Below are 17,033 nucleotides of genomic sequence, written 5' to 3' on the forward strand. Positions count from 1 at the left end.
CACAGTGCTGGGGGGTGGGGGTGGTGGGGAACATGAGTTGGACATGGGTGGGGGCCTGCTGGCAGGTGCCCCACAGTGCTGGGGGGTGGGGGTGGTGGGGAACATGAGTTGGACATGGGTTGGGGCCTGCTGGCAGGTGCCCCACTGTGCTGGGGGGTGGGGGTGCAGGGGTACATGAGTTGGACATGAGTGGGGGCCTGCTGGCAGGTGCCCCACATTGCTGGGGGGGTGGGGGTGGTGGGGAACATAAGTTGGACATGGGTGGGGGCCTGCTGGCAGGTGCCCCACAGTGCTGGGGGGTGGGGGTGCAGGGGTACATGAGATGCACATGGGTGGGGGCCTGCTGGCAGGTGCCCCACAGTGCTGGGGGGTGGGGGTGCTGGGAGACATGGGTGGGGGCCTGGTGGAGGCTGCCCCTGGTGGCTGGGGGGTGGGGGTGGTGGGAGACATGGGTGGGGGCCTGGTGGTGGGTGCCCCTGCACTGCTGGGGGGTGGGGGTCGTGGGAGACATGGGTGGGGGCCTGGTGGAGGCTGCCCCTGGTGGCTGGGGGGTGGGGGTGGTGGGAGACATGGGTGGGGGCCTGGTGGAGGCTGCCCCTGGTGGCTGGGGGGTGGGGGTGGTGGGAGACATGGGTGGGGGCCTGGTGGTGGGTGCCCCTGCACTGCTGGGGGTGGGGGTGGTGGGAGACATGGGTGGGGGCCTGGTGGAGGCTGCCCCTGGTGGCTGGGGGGTGGGGGTAGTGGGAGACATGGGTGGGGGCCTGGTGGAGGCTGCCCCTGGTGGCTGGGGCGTGGGGGTGGTGTGAGACATGGGTGGGGGCCTGGTGGAGGCTGCCCCTGGTGGCTGGGGGATGGGGGTGGTGGGGAACATGAGTTGGACATGGGTTTGGGCCTGCTGGCAGGTGCCCCACAGTGCTGGGGGGTGGGGGTGGTGGGGAACATGAGTTGGACATGGGTGGGGGCCTGCTGGCAGGTGCCCCACAGTGCTGGGGGGTGGGGGTGCAGGGGTACATGAGTTGGACATGAGTGGGGGCCTGCTGGCAGGTGCCCCACAGTGCTGGGGGGTGGGGGTGGTGGGGAACATGAGTTGGACATGGGTGGGGGCCTGCTGGCAGGTGCCCCACAGTGCTGGGGGGTGGGGGTGCAGGGGTACATGAGTTGGACATGAGTGGGGGCCTGCTGGCAGGTGCCCCACAGTGCTGGGGGGTGGCGGTGGTGGGGAACATGAGTTGGACATGGGTGGGGGCCTGCTGGCAGGTGCCCCACAGTGCTGGGGGGTGGGGGTGCAGGGGTACATGAGTTGCACATGGGTGGGGGCCTGCTGGCAGGTGCCCCACAGTGCTGGGGGGTGGGGGTGCTGGGAGACATGGGTGGGGGCCTGGTGGAGGCTGCCCCTGGTGGCTGGGGGGTGGGGGTGGTGGGAGACATGGGTGGGGGCCTGGTGGTGGGTGCCCCTGCACTGCTGGGGGGTGGGGGTGGTGGGAGACATGGGTGGGGGCCTGGTGGAGGCTGCCCCTGGTGGCTGGGGGGTGGGGGTGGTGGGAGACATGGGTGGGGGCCTGGTGGAGGCTGCCCCTGGTGGCTGGGGGGTGGGGGTGGTGGGAGACATGGGTGGGGGCCTGGTGGTGGGTGCCCCTGCACTGCTGGGGGGTGGGGGTGGTGGGAGACATGGGTGGGGGCCTGGTGGAGGCTGCCCCTGGTGGCTGGGGGGTGGGGGTGGTGGGAGACATGGGTGGGGGCCTGGTGGTGGGTGCCCCTGCACTGCTGGGGGGTGGGGGTGGTGGGAGACATGGGTGTGGGCCTGGTGGAGGCTGCCCCTGGTGGCTGGGGGGTGGGGGTGGTGGGAGACATGGGTGGGGGCCTGGTGGAGGCTGCCCCTGGTGGCTGGGGGGTGGGGTGCTGGGAGACATGGGTGGGGGCCTGGTGGAGGCTGCCCCTGGTGGCTGGGGGGTGGGGGTGGTGGGAGACATGGGTGGGGGCCTGGTGGAGGGTGCCCCTGCACTGCTGGGGGGTGGTGGGAGACATGGGTGGGGGTCTGTGGAGGGTGCCCCTGGTGGCTGGGGGATGGGGGTGGTGGGGAACATGAGTTGGACATGGGTGGGGGCCTGCTGGCAGGTGCCCCACAGTGCTGGGGGGTGGGGGTGGTGGGAGACATGGGTGGGGGCCTGGTGGAGGCTGCCCCTGGTGGCTGGGGGTGGGGGTGGTGGGAGACATGGGTGGGGGCCTGGTGGAGGCTGCCCCTGGTGGCTGGGGGGTGGGGGTGGTGGGAGACATGGGTGGGGGCCTGGTGGAGGGTGCCCCTGCACTGCTGGGGGGTGGTGGGAGACATGGGTGGGGGTCTGTGGAGGGTGCCCCTGGTGGCTGGGGGTGCAGGGGGACATGCGTTGGTGGGCAGTAGTGCAAGTTGACATGTGGGTTGGCTGGGGGGCATGGCCATGGTGGATGGGGTGCCTGCAGGATATGTGCAGGGTAGGCCCCTGTGGTGTGAGCCACCTGCAGGGGCCGTGGAGGGTGTAGAAGGAACACCTGGGAGGGCCCACACGTGCAATTCACGTGTGGTGCTCCCCGCGCACTCCTGTAATACACGTACCCTTATGGAATCACGTGTTGAACTTCCCCCGCACCCCGAAATACACGTACCCTGATGGAATTGCATCTGGAACTTCCTGCGCACCCCTGGAATACACGTACCCTGCTGATATCGCCTGTGGAACTTCACGCGCACCCCTGAAAAACACGTACCCTGCGGAAGTCACGTGTGTAACTTCCCCTGCACCCTGAAATACAAGTACCCTGCTGATGTCTCATGTGGAACTTCACGCGCACCCCGAAATACACGTACCCTGATGAGATTGTGTGTGTGACTTCCCGCGCACCCCTGAAATACACGTACCCTGCTGAAATCGCATGTGTAACTTCCCCTGCACCCTGAAATACACGTACCCTGATGGAATCGCGTGTGGAACTTCCCGCGCACCCCTGGAATACACGTACCCTGCTGATTTTGCGTGTGTAACTTCCCCTGCACCCTGAAATACAGGTACCCTGATGGAATCGCGTGTGGAACTTCCCGCGCACCCCTGGAATACACGTACCCTGCTGATTTCGCGTGTGAAACTTCCCCCGCACCCTGAAATACACGTACCCTGATGGAATCGCGTGTGGAACTTCCCGCGCACCCCTGAGTTACGCGTACCCTGCTCGCACGGGCCCAATCGCGTGTGGAAATTCCCGCGCACCCCTGAAATACACATACCCTGCTGGAATCGCGTGTGTAACTTCCCCTGCACCCTGAAATACACGTACCCTGCTGATATCGCGTGTGGAACTTCACGTGCACCCCTGAAATACACGTACCCTGTGGAAATCGCGTGTGTAACTTCCCCTGCACCCTGAAATACACGTACCCTGCTGATATCGCATGTGGAACTTCACGTGCACCCCGAAATACACGTACCCTGATGGAATCGCGTGTGGAACTTCCCGCGCACCCCTGAGATACGCGTACCCTGCTCGCACGGGCCCAATCGCGTGTGGAAATTCCCGCGCACCCCTGAAATACACGTACCATGATGAAATCGCGTGTGGAACTTCCCGCGCACCCCTGAAATACACGTACCCTGATGGAATCGCGTGTGGAACTTCCCGCGCACCCCTGGAATACACGTACCCTGCTGATTTCGCGTGTGAAACTTCCCCCGCACCCTGAAATACACGTACCCTGATGGAATCGCATGTGGAACTTCCCGCGCACCCCTGAGACACGCGTACCCTGCTCGCACGGGCCCAATCGCGTGTGGAAATTCCCGCGCACCCCTGAAATACACGTACCATGATGAAATTGCATGTGGAACTTCCCGCGCACACCTGAAATACGCGTAACCTGCTCGGACGGGGCCAATCGCGTGAGGTACTTCCCGCGCACCCCAGTGATACACGTAGCCCGCTTGCTGTGCTGGTACAGGGTTAGCGCAGCCCTTTGCGCTGGATTGGGTATGTTGATGGCTTTTCCCTGCGCGAGAGGCGTTCTTGGGGGCGTAACTGGCGCTGCTGCAGGGTCGCTGCGCCACTGTGCGCCACGGCTGGTTTTGGTGGCTGGAATCCATGAATACGCTGTGCGCGGAAATGGATTTTGGCGCACGCGGCTGGCGCAGGGATTCGCACGCGCACACTGTGCGCCAGCCGCGTGCGCCACTTGTGCGCTGAATTCTATGAATTACCCACTAAGTGGTTCTGATTGGCTCTCCGAAGTGAATCCCTTTTCCCAAACCTCTGGGCAGCTTCGAGTGCTGGTTTGGGCTGGCCGGTGAGTACTCGCTTGATCCCACAAAAACACTGAAACCATAGAGCAGGATCTGTTCAGACTATATCACAGTTACACAAGACAACATGTTTTACTGAGGCCAGGTGTGTTTGATAATGTAATAATGTATACTTTTTTAATCATAACATCTAGATCTAAGAAGGGAGAAACAGTTAATGCAAGGGAATTTATGGTTCAGCTAGCAAAGACTCACTTGCTCCAAAATGTGAATCTATGCCCTAAATTGTAGAAGTACCTTAAAAAATAAGCCAATTGCATCACCAAGCCAAGTCACAGCGCGTTCTTTCTCTAGTGAATTTCTTAATAACTTTTATTAGCTGTCAACAAAACGTAATGTTATTTATTTTTTCCCAGCGTGATCAGAATTTTCTGAATTCATAATTGCAGCCTAAAGAGAAATGGTGCCTATAAAGAGAAGGCTTGCAGTAATCAGTCATTGCAAAGGGTGCACCCACTCGAAAGACGCGTCATGGAGTCAGTTTCCAGCTGTACGGAAGAGCAAGAGGCAGGCTACAATCCAAACATTTTCTTAGAGACATATTTTTCAGACAAAACTGTTCTTAACAAGCACGAGATCTTCTGGTTCCCACTCCACAACCTACAACAGGTATTCAAACCAGGTAAGTGTGGCGCAGATATTTTAAAATCAGTAGATTTAATTAAGGGTTTCGCATATTCATCATTGTAAAATTTTCAGTGTCATTTGCTTTTACCGTCTCCCGTCTCAGAACTGGTGATTCCATCGGAGTCTGGAGGAATTACTGCTGCTGCCAATTCCGGCATTGATCATTTTCTCCATGTTTTGGTGGTAAGGTGGACGAGAAAGCATCAGTAAGGGGCCTCAATACATATTTGGTCGGATTGTGGTGGTAAATCTGCCAAAATACCACTTAAGCGAATTACTGTGACCACTACTTGGTCCTGGGGACTTACTGTGTGGTTGCAAGCGGTGGTAGGTGGTGTAATTCCCCATTTTCTTGAGTCTATAGGACTCCATAGGGATTTCAGCTGAATTACAGCCATCAGTAATTCTGCCGATGTTGCCAATTTTTGGCAGTAAGGTGGTGGACTTACCTCCAGCATTTTGCTGGAGTAAAATCCTCCACCTTAACACCAAAGTTGTGGTATGGCAGTATGGGAATACAGCAGATTGCAGTAGCATCAGTTATACCACTGTATTACAACCATGTTGTCACACATTGCCAAACTCAATATGAGGACCAAAGTGATGGAGAGTTTTCCTCCATGCTCCCTCCAAACTCTGAATTTGGTGGTGCGACAAAAAAATGCAGCAATTCTATTACCACCACTTTTGTACCTCACCACCATATTCGTAATTTGGCCCGGTTTGTTTGTTAGTCCATCATTTCTACCCCTGAGAATAAGGACTGTGAACGTGCTCAGTTCTCAATGGTATGAGCGCTGTATGTTGTCATGAAAGAAAGAAATTATCTGGTGGACACCAAAGCTTTATGCGCTTTGAAGCTGCTGCTTTTCAATAAGGTGTTTTATTAAAGAATTAAAATATATAATAATGAGGATATGTCTCTTTGTCTAACTGGGTTTCTGTCAACTCGTCTCTGTTCTTGCCAGTGTATCTATGCTTGAGCCCAAAGGCAATATGTTATGTTGGATGCTTGTATAGTTCGTGTACTGTGTCAAAATGTTTTCGAAGTGTTGAAGGAGAAGAACTACGTCAGAAGGGACTGGACGGGTGTGCTGGAAAAAGTGCCCAGAAGTGGGAAATATTCAAAGTGTTTTCAACTGATATCTAGTTATATAGTGCTTTGGTCACCTCAAGCACTTTGAAGCACTTAGAAGTATCAGTGGAAAGACAGTAACAGACCGTTGAGAGGATAGAGGCACGCAGTGGGCCTGTTAGGGAATAGTTAGGGAGTGTGCATGTTTGCTGAGGGTGTACACGGCTCTGTAGTGAGCAATCTGATGGTTGTGAGCCTCTGGGTGTATGCAAAGCTCTGCTGGATGTCCTGTGTGGGTGTGGTGTTTTTGGTTATGTTATTGTGCTTACTTGTTGCCCTTGTGAAACAACGTGAATATCTACAAGTGCCCGCCCTTGGAGGAGACGCTTGGGGTTCGGGTTGGGGGGTGTGCAGGACAAAGACCTGAAGAGCCATGAGATGAAATAAGATTGAGGGTTTTCAATGAAGCATATAGAGAAAAAGTGGAGAAGTTGACAGGTTTCTGGGTGCAGACTCTATTTATTATTTACTATTTAGTAGCAGCCAAAAGGGCATTATAATCAATAAATTTCAGTTTCCACAAATAAACGCGGTGGCGCAGTTCTTCGAGTGTGGAGCATTTTTTCTTCAACTGTTTCCTCAAGGGGTAGGGGTCAAAAGCCCCTTTGTTGCCCCACATCAACTGCAACATCTTTTTGAATTGTAATACTTAACCAGGCGCATGGAAACGTTTTCGTAGTTGGTACAAAGTAAAACCCCACCAGTGCGGCATAATCTATTTAGTAGAGAGCACGTTTAAAGTAATCCAGAAGATGTTGGGCTATGCTATGCTATATTATGCTATGTTGTCTCGCTGTGATTTATACCCCGCACAACTGTCATTTGCTCTGCAGTTGCAGGTGCTCATAAACTCTTTACCTAGCATTTTTTTTTGCATTAACATGTTTTTCTTAAAGGCCTTGATCAGTACAGATATAGCATAGTCCAGAGTACTATAATACGTTTTAACCATTTTGTATGAAATTTCATCCAAATAACATAGATTACTGACATAAGGTATGATGTATTGGGTTTGGACCCTGCAAGAGTAAAAGTGAAAAGAGTAAGACTAGCCTTTATAAAATAGGGGGGGCATGTAACATACATGACAAACAAAAAGGACCTCATCACAAGTTTGGTGGTAACCCTTAAATGTGGCGGTAGCGCTATTACCGCCGCATTTAAGGGTCTGCCAAATCACGGCTTCGGCTGATTTCCCCCCCAGCTCTTAGCTGTGGGAAATCCACCAGAATTTCGCCCTCATACCGCCGGCGGGAAATCCGCCGGCGGTAAGAGCGCAAAATGTCCCCATTGAGCCCAATGGGGAATGGGGCATTCCTGAATGGACTCAATGGGGAATGGGGATTTCCAGTTCCGCCAAATCCGTGATCCGGCACTAATAGCGCCGGTGGGTTTGGCAGTAGGGCAGATAACGCCAGCGCTATTAGCGCCGGCGTTACCGCCCAACTCGTGATGAAGCCCAAAGTGAGGTAGTGGGAAGGGTCAGGGGGTAGGGGAAGAAGGATTTGTTAAGGGTACTGTTTTGAACCAGTCTAAATATATCATTTTAAAGAGTATAATTCTTTGATGTTAGAAAATCAGAAAACATTTCCCATTGCAATTCAAATGTATGATGTAATGATGGGGTTGAAGCAATACATCCTCTAGTCGATGAATGCTGCATAAGGAATTCCACCATATTTTGTGATTAATCTCGTCAAACTTCTTCCAATTAGTTGTGATAACTTGAACAACAATAAAAAAAACAGATCAAATACATGTGAAGTATGTATGTCTAAATGAAGTGTAAAAAGAGCACTTCCCTGATATAGAATCTTAAAATGAAAAGGTTCATCTACTTTAAAAATACATTTATTAATGCGCCATACATTATCCCAACATTTTTCTATATACTTACATTCCGAAAACACATGTTTGAAGCAACCTTCAGAGTCATGACAGTTACAGCATTTGTTATCAAAGGATATCTTACACTTAAAAGGCATAAGGTAATAAAGATTCTGGGCCTCATCACGAGTTTGGAGGTAACCCTTAAATCCGGCGGCCGCGCTATTACTGCCGGATTTAAGGTCCCTGAAATCAGGGCTTCGGAGGATTTCTCATCAGCACTGAAGGGGCGGAAATCCACCAAAAATGTGCGCTATTACCGCCGGCGGGAAATCTGCCGGTGGTAAGAGCGCGAAGATTCCCCATTGAGCCCAATGTGGAATGGGGCATTCCCGAATGGGCTCAGTGGGGAATGGGGAATTCCATTACCGCCAAACCCGTGATCTGGCGCTAATAGCGCTGGGGGTTTGGCGGTAGGGCTAACACCGCCCAACACGTGATGAGGCCCTCTGTCATGAAAAAAGAAAAGAGTTTGGGTAAGTTTAGCTGACACGGGTATGGTTATGGTCGAGATTCTTTTCCAGAATAATGGCCAACTATAATCTTCCAAAGAGAGCAGTCTTGTTGCCATTTTTGCAGCATTTTGCTCTGAGGATTTTCCACCATATCATTTGTAAGTTCTTTGTAAAAGAGAGAGGCTGAGAGCTATTAATTGTACATAGGATTCTGTTGGACCACACATGTTAGTTTGAGGTATTCCATCAGTAGTTCCAAATTCTCTATAATAGCATCCATTTATAGAGTATTGGTGATAGAAGGACTTATGAATGATGAATTTATCTCTGAATTCAAGGAATGTCAATGGTGTCTCTTGATTAAAAAGTGAATGTACATATTTAATTCCTTTAAGTATCAAATTTTTCCAACAAAAAACCTTTCTGTTAATCCGTATGAGATTGTAAACCATATGAATGGTACTATGAATTTGGAGGGATTTGTAGAAGTAAAATACCTTCTAATCTGTTTGGCCGTAAAGTGAACATTCTTACATTTAATAAATCTATATTTAATATCAAATACATTACAGTCATGGCTTTTCTCCATACCATGTTTGAGCGGGACCTGCGGATGCGTTATTGAGAATATTATTGCAAACCGTGCATTTTAAAATCTGCTTGGTAAGCCACACTGGCTAAAACGACCACCTACACAGTGTGCTAAGATATTGATCAGGTCCACATTGACCCACAAGCCTGGCCCATACTGCCCTCCCAGGCCAGCCTTCTGGTCATAGTTCTGTGCACCACGCTGGACCTGCAATCACCATTCCAGCAATAACGTTACCACTACTAAGCATTCAGCGCATAATGGATAACAGGCATGAGTCGTAGACAATCTCTCCACTCATAGGCAGCCATTGATATCACCGGAATCCAATGTGTCCCGAGTATGCTACACCATTTGGGATTTTAATGAGAGTAATTAAATCAGTTCCCTAAAATGTCCTTTGCCACTTGGCCTGCTGCTTACCTTTGGTGAGTATGGCCTACTGGTACAGTGCCTATGAAAGCCTGATTCTGGCACGAGTGCGTGTTCCAGTCCCCTTTATGTCCGTACCTAATGTTCTCCTAATTGAAGGGCATACAAATCGAAGACAGTATCATGATGATGGTAAAGGAATGAGATGGCACATCGGCTCAGCACAGGAATGGCACTGAAAATCCATGGCCTAATCTTATACATAGTTCCCAATCGCATGCACCATCCTTCTGCCACCATTGCTGTGGTCCCCATACAGAACATTTCTTCTTCACTGCTGAACCAACATGCACTAATCTACTCATGTGGACATGGCTGAGCGTACTGGCAATATGAAGAATGACTGTGGCCATCTTGTTTTTTCTTTTTGTTTTATGGGCGATTGGCCATGAGCAAGAAGTGCACACCCCATCGCCCAAACAAAACAAAAAGATTTAAACTCTTCTCATCCCAGACAAAGCAATTTGCTTACACCCCCTTATGTGTAGGCATGTAGAGCCGGTAACGGCACTGAGGGACTCATTATGAGTTTAGCGGTGTGGCCAAAAATACTGGCAATGCAGGTGTAACAGAGTTACCGCTGCATTACCGTTCCATTAATGCACCTCTGAACAATGGGTTTAGAGGCAAAATGTGTCAATTTTGGCAGAATTACTGCCGGCGGTAAATTCCCACCAAAAAATCCCAAAGAAGGGCTATGGACTCCATAAATGGGGATTAACAATGCATACTGCCACTTGTAATCCGGTGGTACATGTCAGTAAAGTAAAATCCGTTTGGTGGTATCTCGTTAGATTTACTGCCAAGATACCACAAAACTTATATGAAGCCCTGAGGGCCTCATTACGAGTTTGGGGGTGTGGTCAAAAACAGTGGTAATGCAGTGATAAAAGAATTACCACTGTATTACCACAGCATTCCCGCACCGCAAAACTATGGGTTTGGAGGTTATGTGGAGGCAAATCCTCCAGCAAAATGCTGGAGGTAATACCTCCACCATACTCACATAAAATATTCATTTCGGCAGAATTACTGCAGGCAGGATTACCGCCAGTGGAAATTCCACCAAAATCCCCACACAAATGGCGACTAACACCACCATACAACCACTTGTAATCCGTCTGTAATTCTGCAGGACCAAGTGGGGGTAACAGTAAATCTGCGTGGAAGTTTCTAAGCAGATTTACAGCTGACATATCACCAAACTCATAATGAGGGCCCCAGGTGGGTCCTCACTTAGGCTCTTACTTCATTTGGGCTTCCTTAGGCTGGGGCGGGAGGGCCTTTACCAGGCGTGTACGTACCCCAAACTGGGGGTGATTGCTATAAAGTGCTTAATAGGATTCACTGCAAGTCTGTCTCAGGCCAACTCCATCAAACTATTTCACCAAGTCCAGAAATAATGAAACAAAGTTAATGAGTGGCTGTGTAAAGCACTTTTAAAACAATTTCCATATATTTCTGAGACCATTACGTAAGAACAATATAAAGTGTTCATGCCACACTATTACTCCCCATATCTACTTATAGCAACACAATGCTGTGCCCTTACAAGTGGACCAACGGTGGGAAATGATACATTAACACTTGCTAAATGTTCTACTGGCATGCCACGAAGAAATGATCCTTATGCTCTGTGTAGATTTCTTGGATATGGTGGTTCTTGACATAATCCCAGTAATCTCGGCCCTTTGTGCCAATGAGTCAGAGCCCAACTTTTGCAAGTAGTTTTTGCCTTGCAATGAAGTGTGCATGACATGCTTGAAATATGTTTTCTAGGGGGTATGTTCATGTCTGTGCATACCAAAACACGCATGTGAATACGAGCAAGTCAGTTATAGACTTGCATAGATTTTAGATTGTATAATATGTCAATTCTAGAGGAGGATCTTCAGAGGTATTCCTAAACTGGGAACCATGAATTTTCCCTTGAGTATCTCCCCACTCCCATTACAGAGATTGGGACTCTTGCCAATCGGATCACCTGCTATGCTTCCTGTCCTGCTTTTAGACTTCAAGAACAAGAAGAAAATGTATTCTATTTGGATCTTTCCCAAATAAAAAGGATACAGTTGGAATAATTTAGAATTCAAAACAAATTGAATGCCTTCCAGATTTCTAGACATGCAATATTATGAGGTCTTCTTCCAAAGGCTTGCTGGACGTGCTGTCTTTAGGGGTCATACGGCATGGCTCTGAGTTGCAAGAGGTGTGGGAGGCAGCTTGGCATGCAGTGGGTCATTGGAACCTGATCGAGCATCATCATGGCAGAATTAAGAATATTGTCAAACCAGAGCTATGCGTTATTGTGAAAGGTCCTTTGTCCATAGGGTGCATGAGTTGCCACACATTTGGGAAACATGAGCGAGAAAAAGACTTCATTCTTGTGAAAACAGAAGATGAACTACAGGAACAAATGGATAAATAAACCTTGGCCAATTAACTTTAATCGTAAGAGTTTTGTTCAGTCTCAGTACTAAGGCTGCGTGTATTGTTCTTATTTCCTTTGCCAATGTTAAATGCAGATCAAAGTTAGCATATTTGCAGATATACCTCTTTGAAATTTGGACTAAAATGGATCTTCTTCGTTCCAGTCAGACAAATCTTCTGCTCAACCCTGTTTGGGAATTGGATTTAATTTCACGTGTGGGGAAAAATGAAAGAAAAACACCTGACCCCTGTGTTTGTTTCTTTCTTTCGTACCAGGTTTCATTAAACGGAAGGTCCTGGTCAGCATTGGCTTTGGTCCTGTGCTCTACCAACTCTTTTCCAGTTGTGAATTCTTTGAAGAAGTCTACATAGGAACAGCCACCGAGCTTGATGTTACGGAATGCAAGAAGTGGCTTACGAAGGAGCCTGGGTGCTTCGACTGGACCCCGGCTGAGAGGGAAGTTTGTACCTCGGAAGGTGACTTGTATGTATAGATTTAATTATACATTGTTTTCTCTTCTAGAAGATACACTCATATTTTATTCATGATTTTATCATTACACTTTTTAAGTCCACCGTCAAAACAATAGTCATAGTCATTCCAACGCAAATAGACTGGGCAGCAAGAAATCCATTTCTTTAGCTTTGATAAATGGCCATTCACAATCACACTGGCACTTGGGGATGTTCGTGTGAGATGAACTCGTTATGAAATTTACCTCTGCGGATTCACTGCGAGGACCATCATGGCTATATCATTCCAGTGAATAGGATGAGTGGCGTTCAAAAGCACAGAACAAAAGAATCCCTCCCACACCCCCGACTGGGTAGAAGACGCCCTGCCTCTAGTTGAAACATGTGATTACTACCTTATTTCTACTTCATATAAATGAGGTGTGCCAATTTCCATAATATGCCCAACCTCGCATTGCTGGTTTACGCCGCCAACGGTCAGCCCCCCTGCCAGAAACTAAAGTTTAATTGTAACCATGTTATAATGAGGTACCATGAAGAAACAACTATCTTTAAAATTACAACAATCCACTCAGAGCGCGTCAACTAACCCCTCTGCAATGCCAATGTGCTACAACACTACTTTTACCTGCCAGGATTTACCATCTAACAGGCTCCATCGAGGGATGATTTTGGGGTGTGGCCCCTAAGGCTTGTTGCTTGATCACTCTTTCACTTCTTTTTGATCGGGGTGTGCAGGTATGTATCTGCCCACAAAGACAACCATAACAAGGGGGTGAGGGGCATCACCATGAACTGACTATCAATTCCACTATTGCCAATAAAGTATCACAATTCTGAGTTGGACCAGCAGGTAAAAAAGGTCCTGCCTGGACTTACCAACTTACCATTATCAGGGCTCAAGCCGAGGGTACATGCGGGTGGACAGAGTCCCCCCACTTTTTTCATGGGGCACCTTGATATGCTAATTTCTGGTGACCCCACATTCAATTGGTATGTTAATGAGTTCCCCCACTTTTATATTTAGGACTTGACCCTGAACCCGCTGTGGAGCACCTTTTCATAATGGCAGGACGCGAGCGTTGCTTGCTTCTGTAGTGCGGTCGATTTGTTGATCTGCTCAAAAGATCAAAAAAGGCTCAGTGACGTTCCTGTGTGTTGGGGTTGCCAATATTGCAGCACATGCACTATTGTATGACATGCTGGTTGCATTATTAAACTTATCAGTATCACCAGATCATCAAAAATCATGTTTGATTGCTGCCACGAGATGCCGGTCGGCGTTGTGAACACAGAAACCTGCATGATCTATAGCCTTTTAAAACTAGCCTGCATGATTAGGTGGATTATACAGGGAGCGCGTGCCACGCTGCGGCTCCCCACCACATTGAAGGTACTGATGCCAGGGTCCATATTTGTAGAGTGCCATATTAAAAAGGAATGATTCCCGAGGCATAGCAGTGGATGTTACTGTTAACTGCATGTGTGTGAAAATAAAACAGGGGGTGACTATTAAGTAATTGCAACAATTATTTTAAGAACAATATTACAAGTGCTCGCTTGGCCAAGGCTGGTTAAATATCCAGAAACTGATCAAATACGTGCAAATATCCTATCATTTATTTGAGTAAGAGGGCCAATGGAGTTCCTCGTTTAGGCCAATGTTATCCGTGTGAAGGAGTCAAATCCACACCGGCTATAATGTATGCAATCTGTTTGCCAGTGTAAAATTAAAATGGTCTGGTTTCGATTGATCAATGACCGTCCAGGTCATGTCATCACCGCAGTGATTTAATTGGGGGTAATGCTGCACTATCAGGGCTGCTTGTGTGCGATTTTGAATTCGAGAACAGTGTTCATTGTTTCTGTCCAATACCTTGTGGGTTGTCATGCTAATATGTAGCAGAGCACGAGAGCATTTAATGGCACAGATAACGTTCTCGCTGAATTACAATTGTTGAACTGTTGCACATTCAAGTTGAAGGAATTATACGTGAGCACAGTACTCTTAATGGTGAATACACAGACACTGTAACACCCACGTGGATGGTTTCCAGCAATTGTAAGGGGTTCATGCCCAGGCTGCCTGTAGTGAATTCTGGAATGTGTGGGAAAGGTTTTGGTGAAGCTTGAATGAATCAATGCATCACAAAGATTGGTTCCTCTTTTGAGAGCAAATAAGGGGACCTTAGAGGTGCACCCCGCGCTCAACACTAGATTTCAGTGTTTTTAATGAGTTTCTTAATCTGAGCCATGTGTTTGGAACACGTGGTGACACAAACCACCTGGTGCTGTTCCTCAGGGGTTTCTCTTAGAGTTAGCAGTTCCTCTAATTTTAGCCGCGCATTTGACGATTTTCCGTGGATACCCTCCTGCTAGCAATTTATCGGACATCCTTTGTGCCTGGTTTTCAGAGTCTTCTAACCAGGTGCAATTCTGTCTGATACACAGACATTGGCTGTATGGTAAGTTGTCTGGCAAGGCCCTGGGGTGCTGACTAGTATGTAATAACAATGTGTGGCGATCCATACTCTTGCGGTGTAATGTGGTATATAGGTGGCCATCCCGATGGCATATACATAGATCCAGGAATGGCATCCTGTTTTTGTTGAGTTGACATGTGAATTTAAGATTGACATTACATTGTATTAGCCATTCCACACATAGTTCTAGTTCTCCCATATTGCCTGTCCATACACAGAAAACGTTGTCTATGTTACGTTTCCCGTGAGTCAGGTATTCATTAAAAGGATCTGTGGAAGAAATGAATTTTTCTTCAAAGTCCAACATGTAAATGTTAGCCAGACTTGGTGTGAATGAAGCACCCACTGCCGCCACTTGTTTCTGAAGGAACAGTGCTGCATCGAAAGTGAAGAAATGTTTGCTCAATGCAATTTGCAAAGGTTCCATGATATAATTGGTGGGGACATTGTGTGAAATTACATGGTTGTTTAATTTTTTTCAATAATACTGAGAGCTTTATCCTGCGTTGTAATTGTATACAGCACAGCTATGTCCAATGTGACCATGATGTTGTTGTCTCTGTCATAAGCAAGCCCCTCAGAGGTGGTAATTGCTGCCATAGTGTCTTTCACAAAAAGAGTGTGTAACATAGGCCTGGGGCTGTAGGAAGTTATCGATGTACTGTCCGCATGGTTCCAAAAACGAACCACATATGGGTCTTTCCTGGAGGTTTTTGCAGATCTTTGTGAATTTTGGTTAATGCGCAAATAGCCGGTACCCAGCAGTCCCTGGGAGATAGACACATTGCCTCATTAATGGCAAGAAAACCTGCATCAATGCCTGATTGGCATAGATTCTGTAACTGCACCATGAGCCTGTAATTAGTAGATATGCAGGATGACAAATGGCCTTATTACGAGTCTGCCGGTCGGGAAAAAAAGGTGCCGGTAAGTTACCGGCACCGTTGTTACCGGACCGGCAGACTCTGAGTTCTGCGGGCGGGCACCCTCCCGCCCGCCAGGTCTGACATGGCAGACGGAACAGCACCCACCCGCAGACACTGACGCAGCACTGGCACCATTATGAATGGTGCCGGTGCTACCGTCCTCCCCATTCCAATTGAGTCCTACGGTACTCAAATGGGAATGGGGAGTCATTTATTCTGGTGCCCGGCAAAGTAGGCTGTAATGCCTGGGTAATTGCCCATTGGCGGTCGTCAGTAAAAAAATGACTCCGGCGGCAGCCATGCCATTTTTACCAGCACAGCTACGCCGGACTCGTAATGAGGCCCAATGTCTACCTAGCTTGTAATACAGACATTTTCATGACCTGATTCTGGACACATTGGGCCTCATTACAACATTGGAGGAAGCCATGCCGCTATTCGCGGCATGGCTACCCCCATTCCGGGTACCGGGTCCGGGTTCCCTGAATGGGGAAATACCGGGCCATTCCGACCTTGGAGGGCCCGGTATTTCCCCATTCAGTGAACCCGGACCCTGTACATCCCCATTCCCATTCGAGCCTCCATAGGGCTTAATGGGAATGGGGAGCATGCTAACAACGGGCCCGTTAATGACGGGCCCGTTGTTAGCATGCAGGACCACTCGCAGGACCCGCTAAGGACGCCTGGTTTTACCAGGCGTCCTTAGCGGGTCCCGTGAGCGGAACTTGTAATGAGGCGGTAGGGGGTTAACGCGGCTGGCAGCTCTACTGGCCCCATTAACCCCCTACTGCCTTCCCCGTAATGATGCCCATTGTCATAAGGAAGAATGCAAATATCTGCAGCAAGGGCTGCTGTTATCAAATTTGGTTGTTTGTGAATTATAATGCATCAGACGCCCAACTGAAAGGTCTTACCCTCTTTTCACTGCATGCAGTATGTTTGTTTTAATGAAAGACACGTTCTTAATGAGTAAAAGCCATGTGCAAGTGGTACATGATTGATCAGTAGATGATATAATAATCTCAGACCATGCTCTACTCTACCTGGCTCTTTGGTCAGCCAACATATCACTATGAAGAAGAAAAGAGTCCTTCCACAACTTCTTGCTCATGGGTGACAGGCTCACTGTGGAAATGGGCTTGGCTATTGACGTGGTCATCAAAAACAACAAAGGGAGCATGAACTCGGGGGGGTATAATTTGGGATGACATAAATGCATATTTGGGGGCTGCAATATATCCTGCATCTCGGAAAGAAGGAACGAGAAAGA

General features: G+C 48.9%; 1 protein-coding gene across 1 annotated transcript in view; it reads left to right on the plus strand.

Moving 5' to 3' along the window:
- The first annotated feature begins 4,784 nt into the window (after window positions 1–4,784).
- LOC138489586 (nicotinamide N-methyltransferase-like) overlaps window positions 4,785–17,033 on the plus strand; it is a 44,180-nt gene continuing 31,931 nt past the window's right edge. Inside the window, exons 1-2 of the mRNA XM_069617294.1 lie at window positions 4,785–4,944; window positions 12,157–12,364. Of these exons, the coding sequence (XP_069473395.1) occupies window positions 4,794–4,944; window positions 12,157–12,364 (359 nt within the window). The 5' untranslated portion in view covers window positions 4,785–4,793. The remainder of the gene's footprint in view (window positions 4,945–12,156; window positions 12,365–17,033) is intronic.

This window comes from Ambystoma mexicanum, chromosome 9 (assembly GCF_040938575.1).
Source record: "Ambystoma mexicanum isolate Mex_15411 chromosome 9, UKY_AmexF1_1, whole genome shotgun sequence".
Classification (NCBI taxonomy): Eukaryota; Metazoa; Chordata; class Amphibia; order Caudata; family Ambystomatidae; genus Ambystoma; species Ambystoma mexicanum.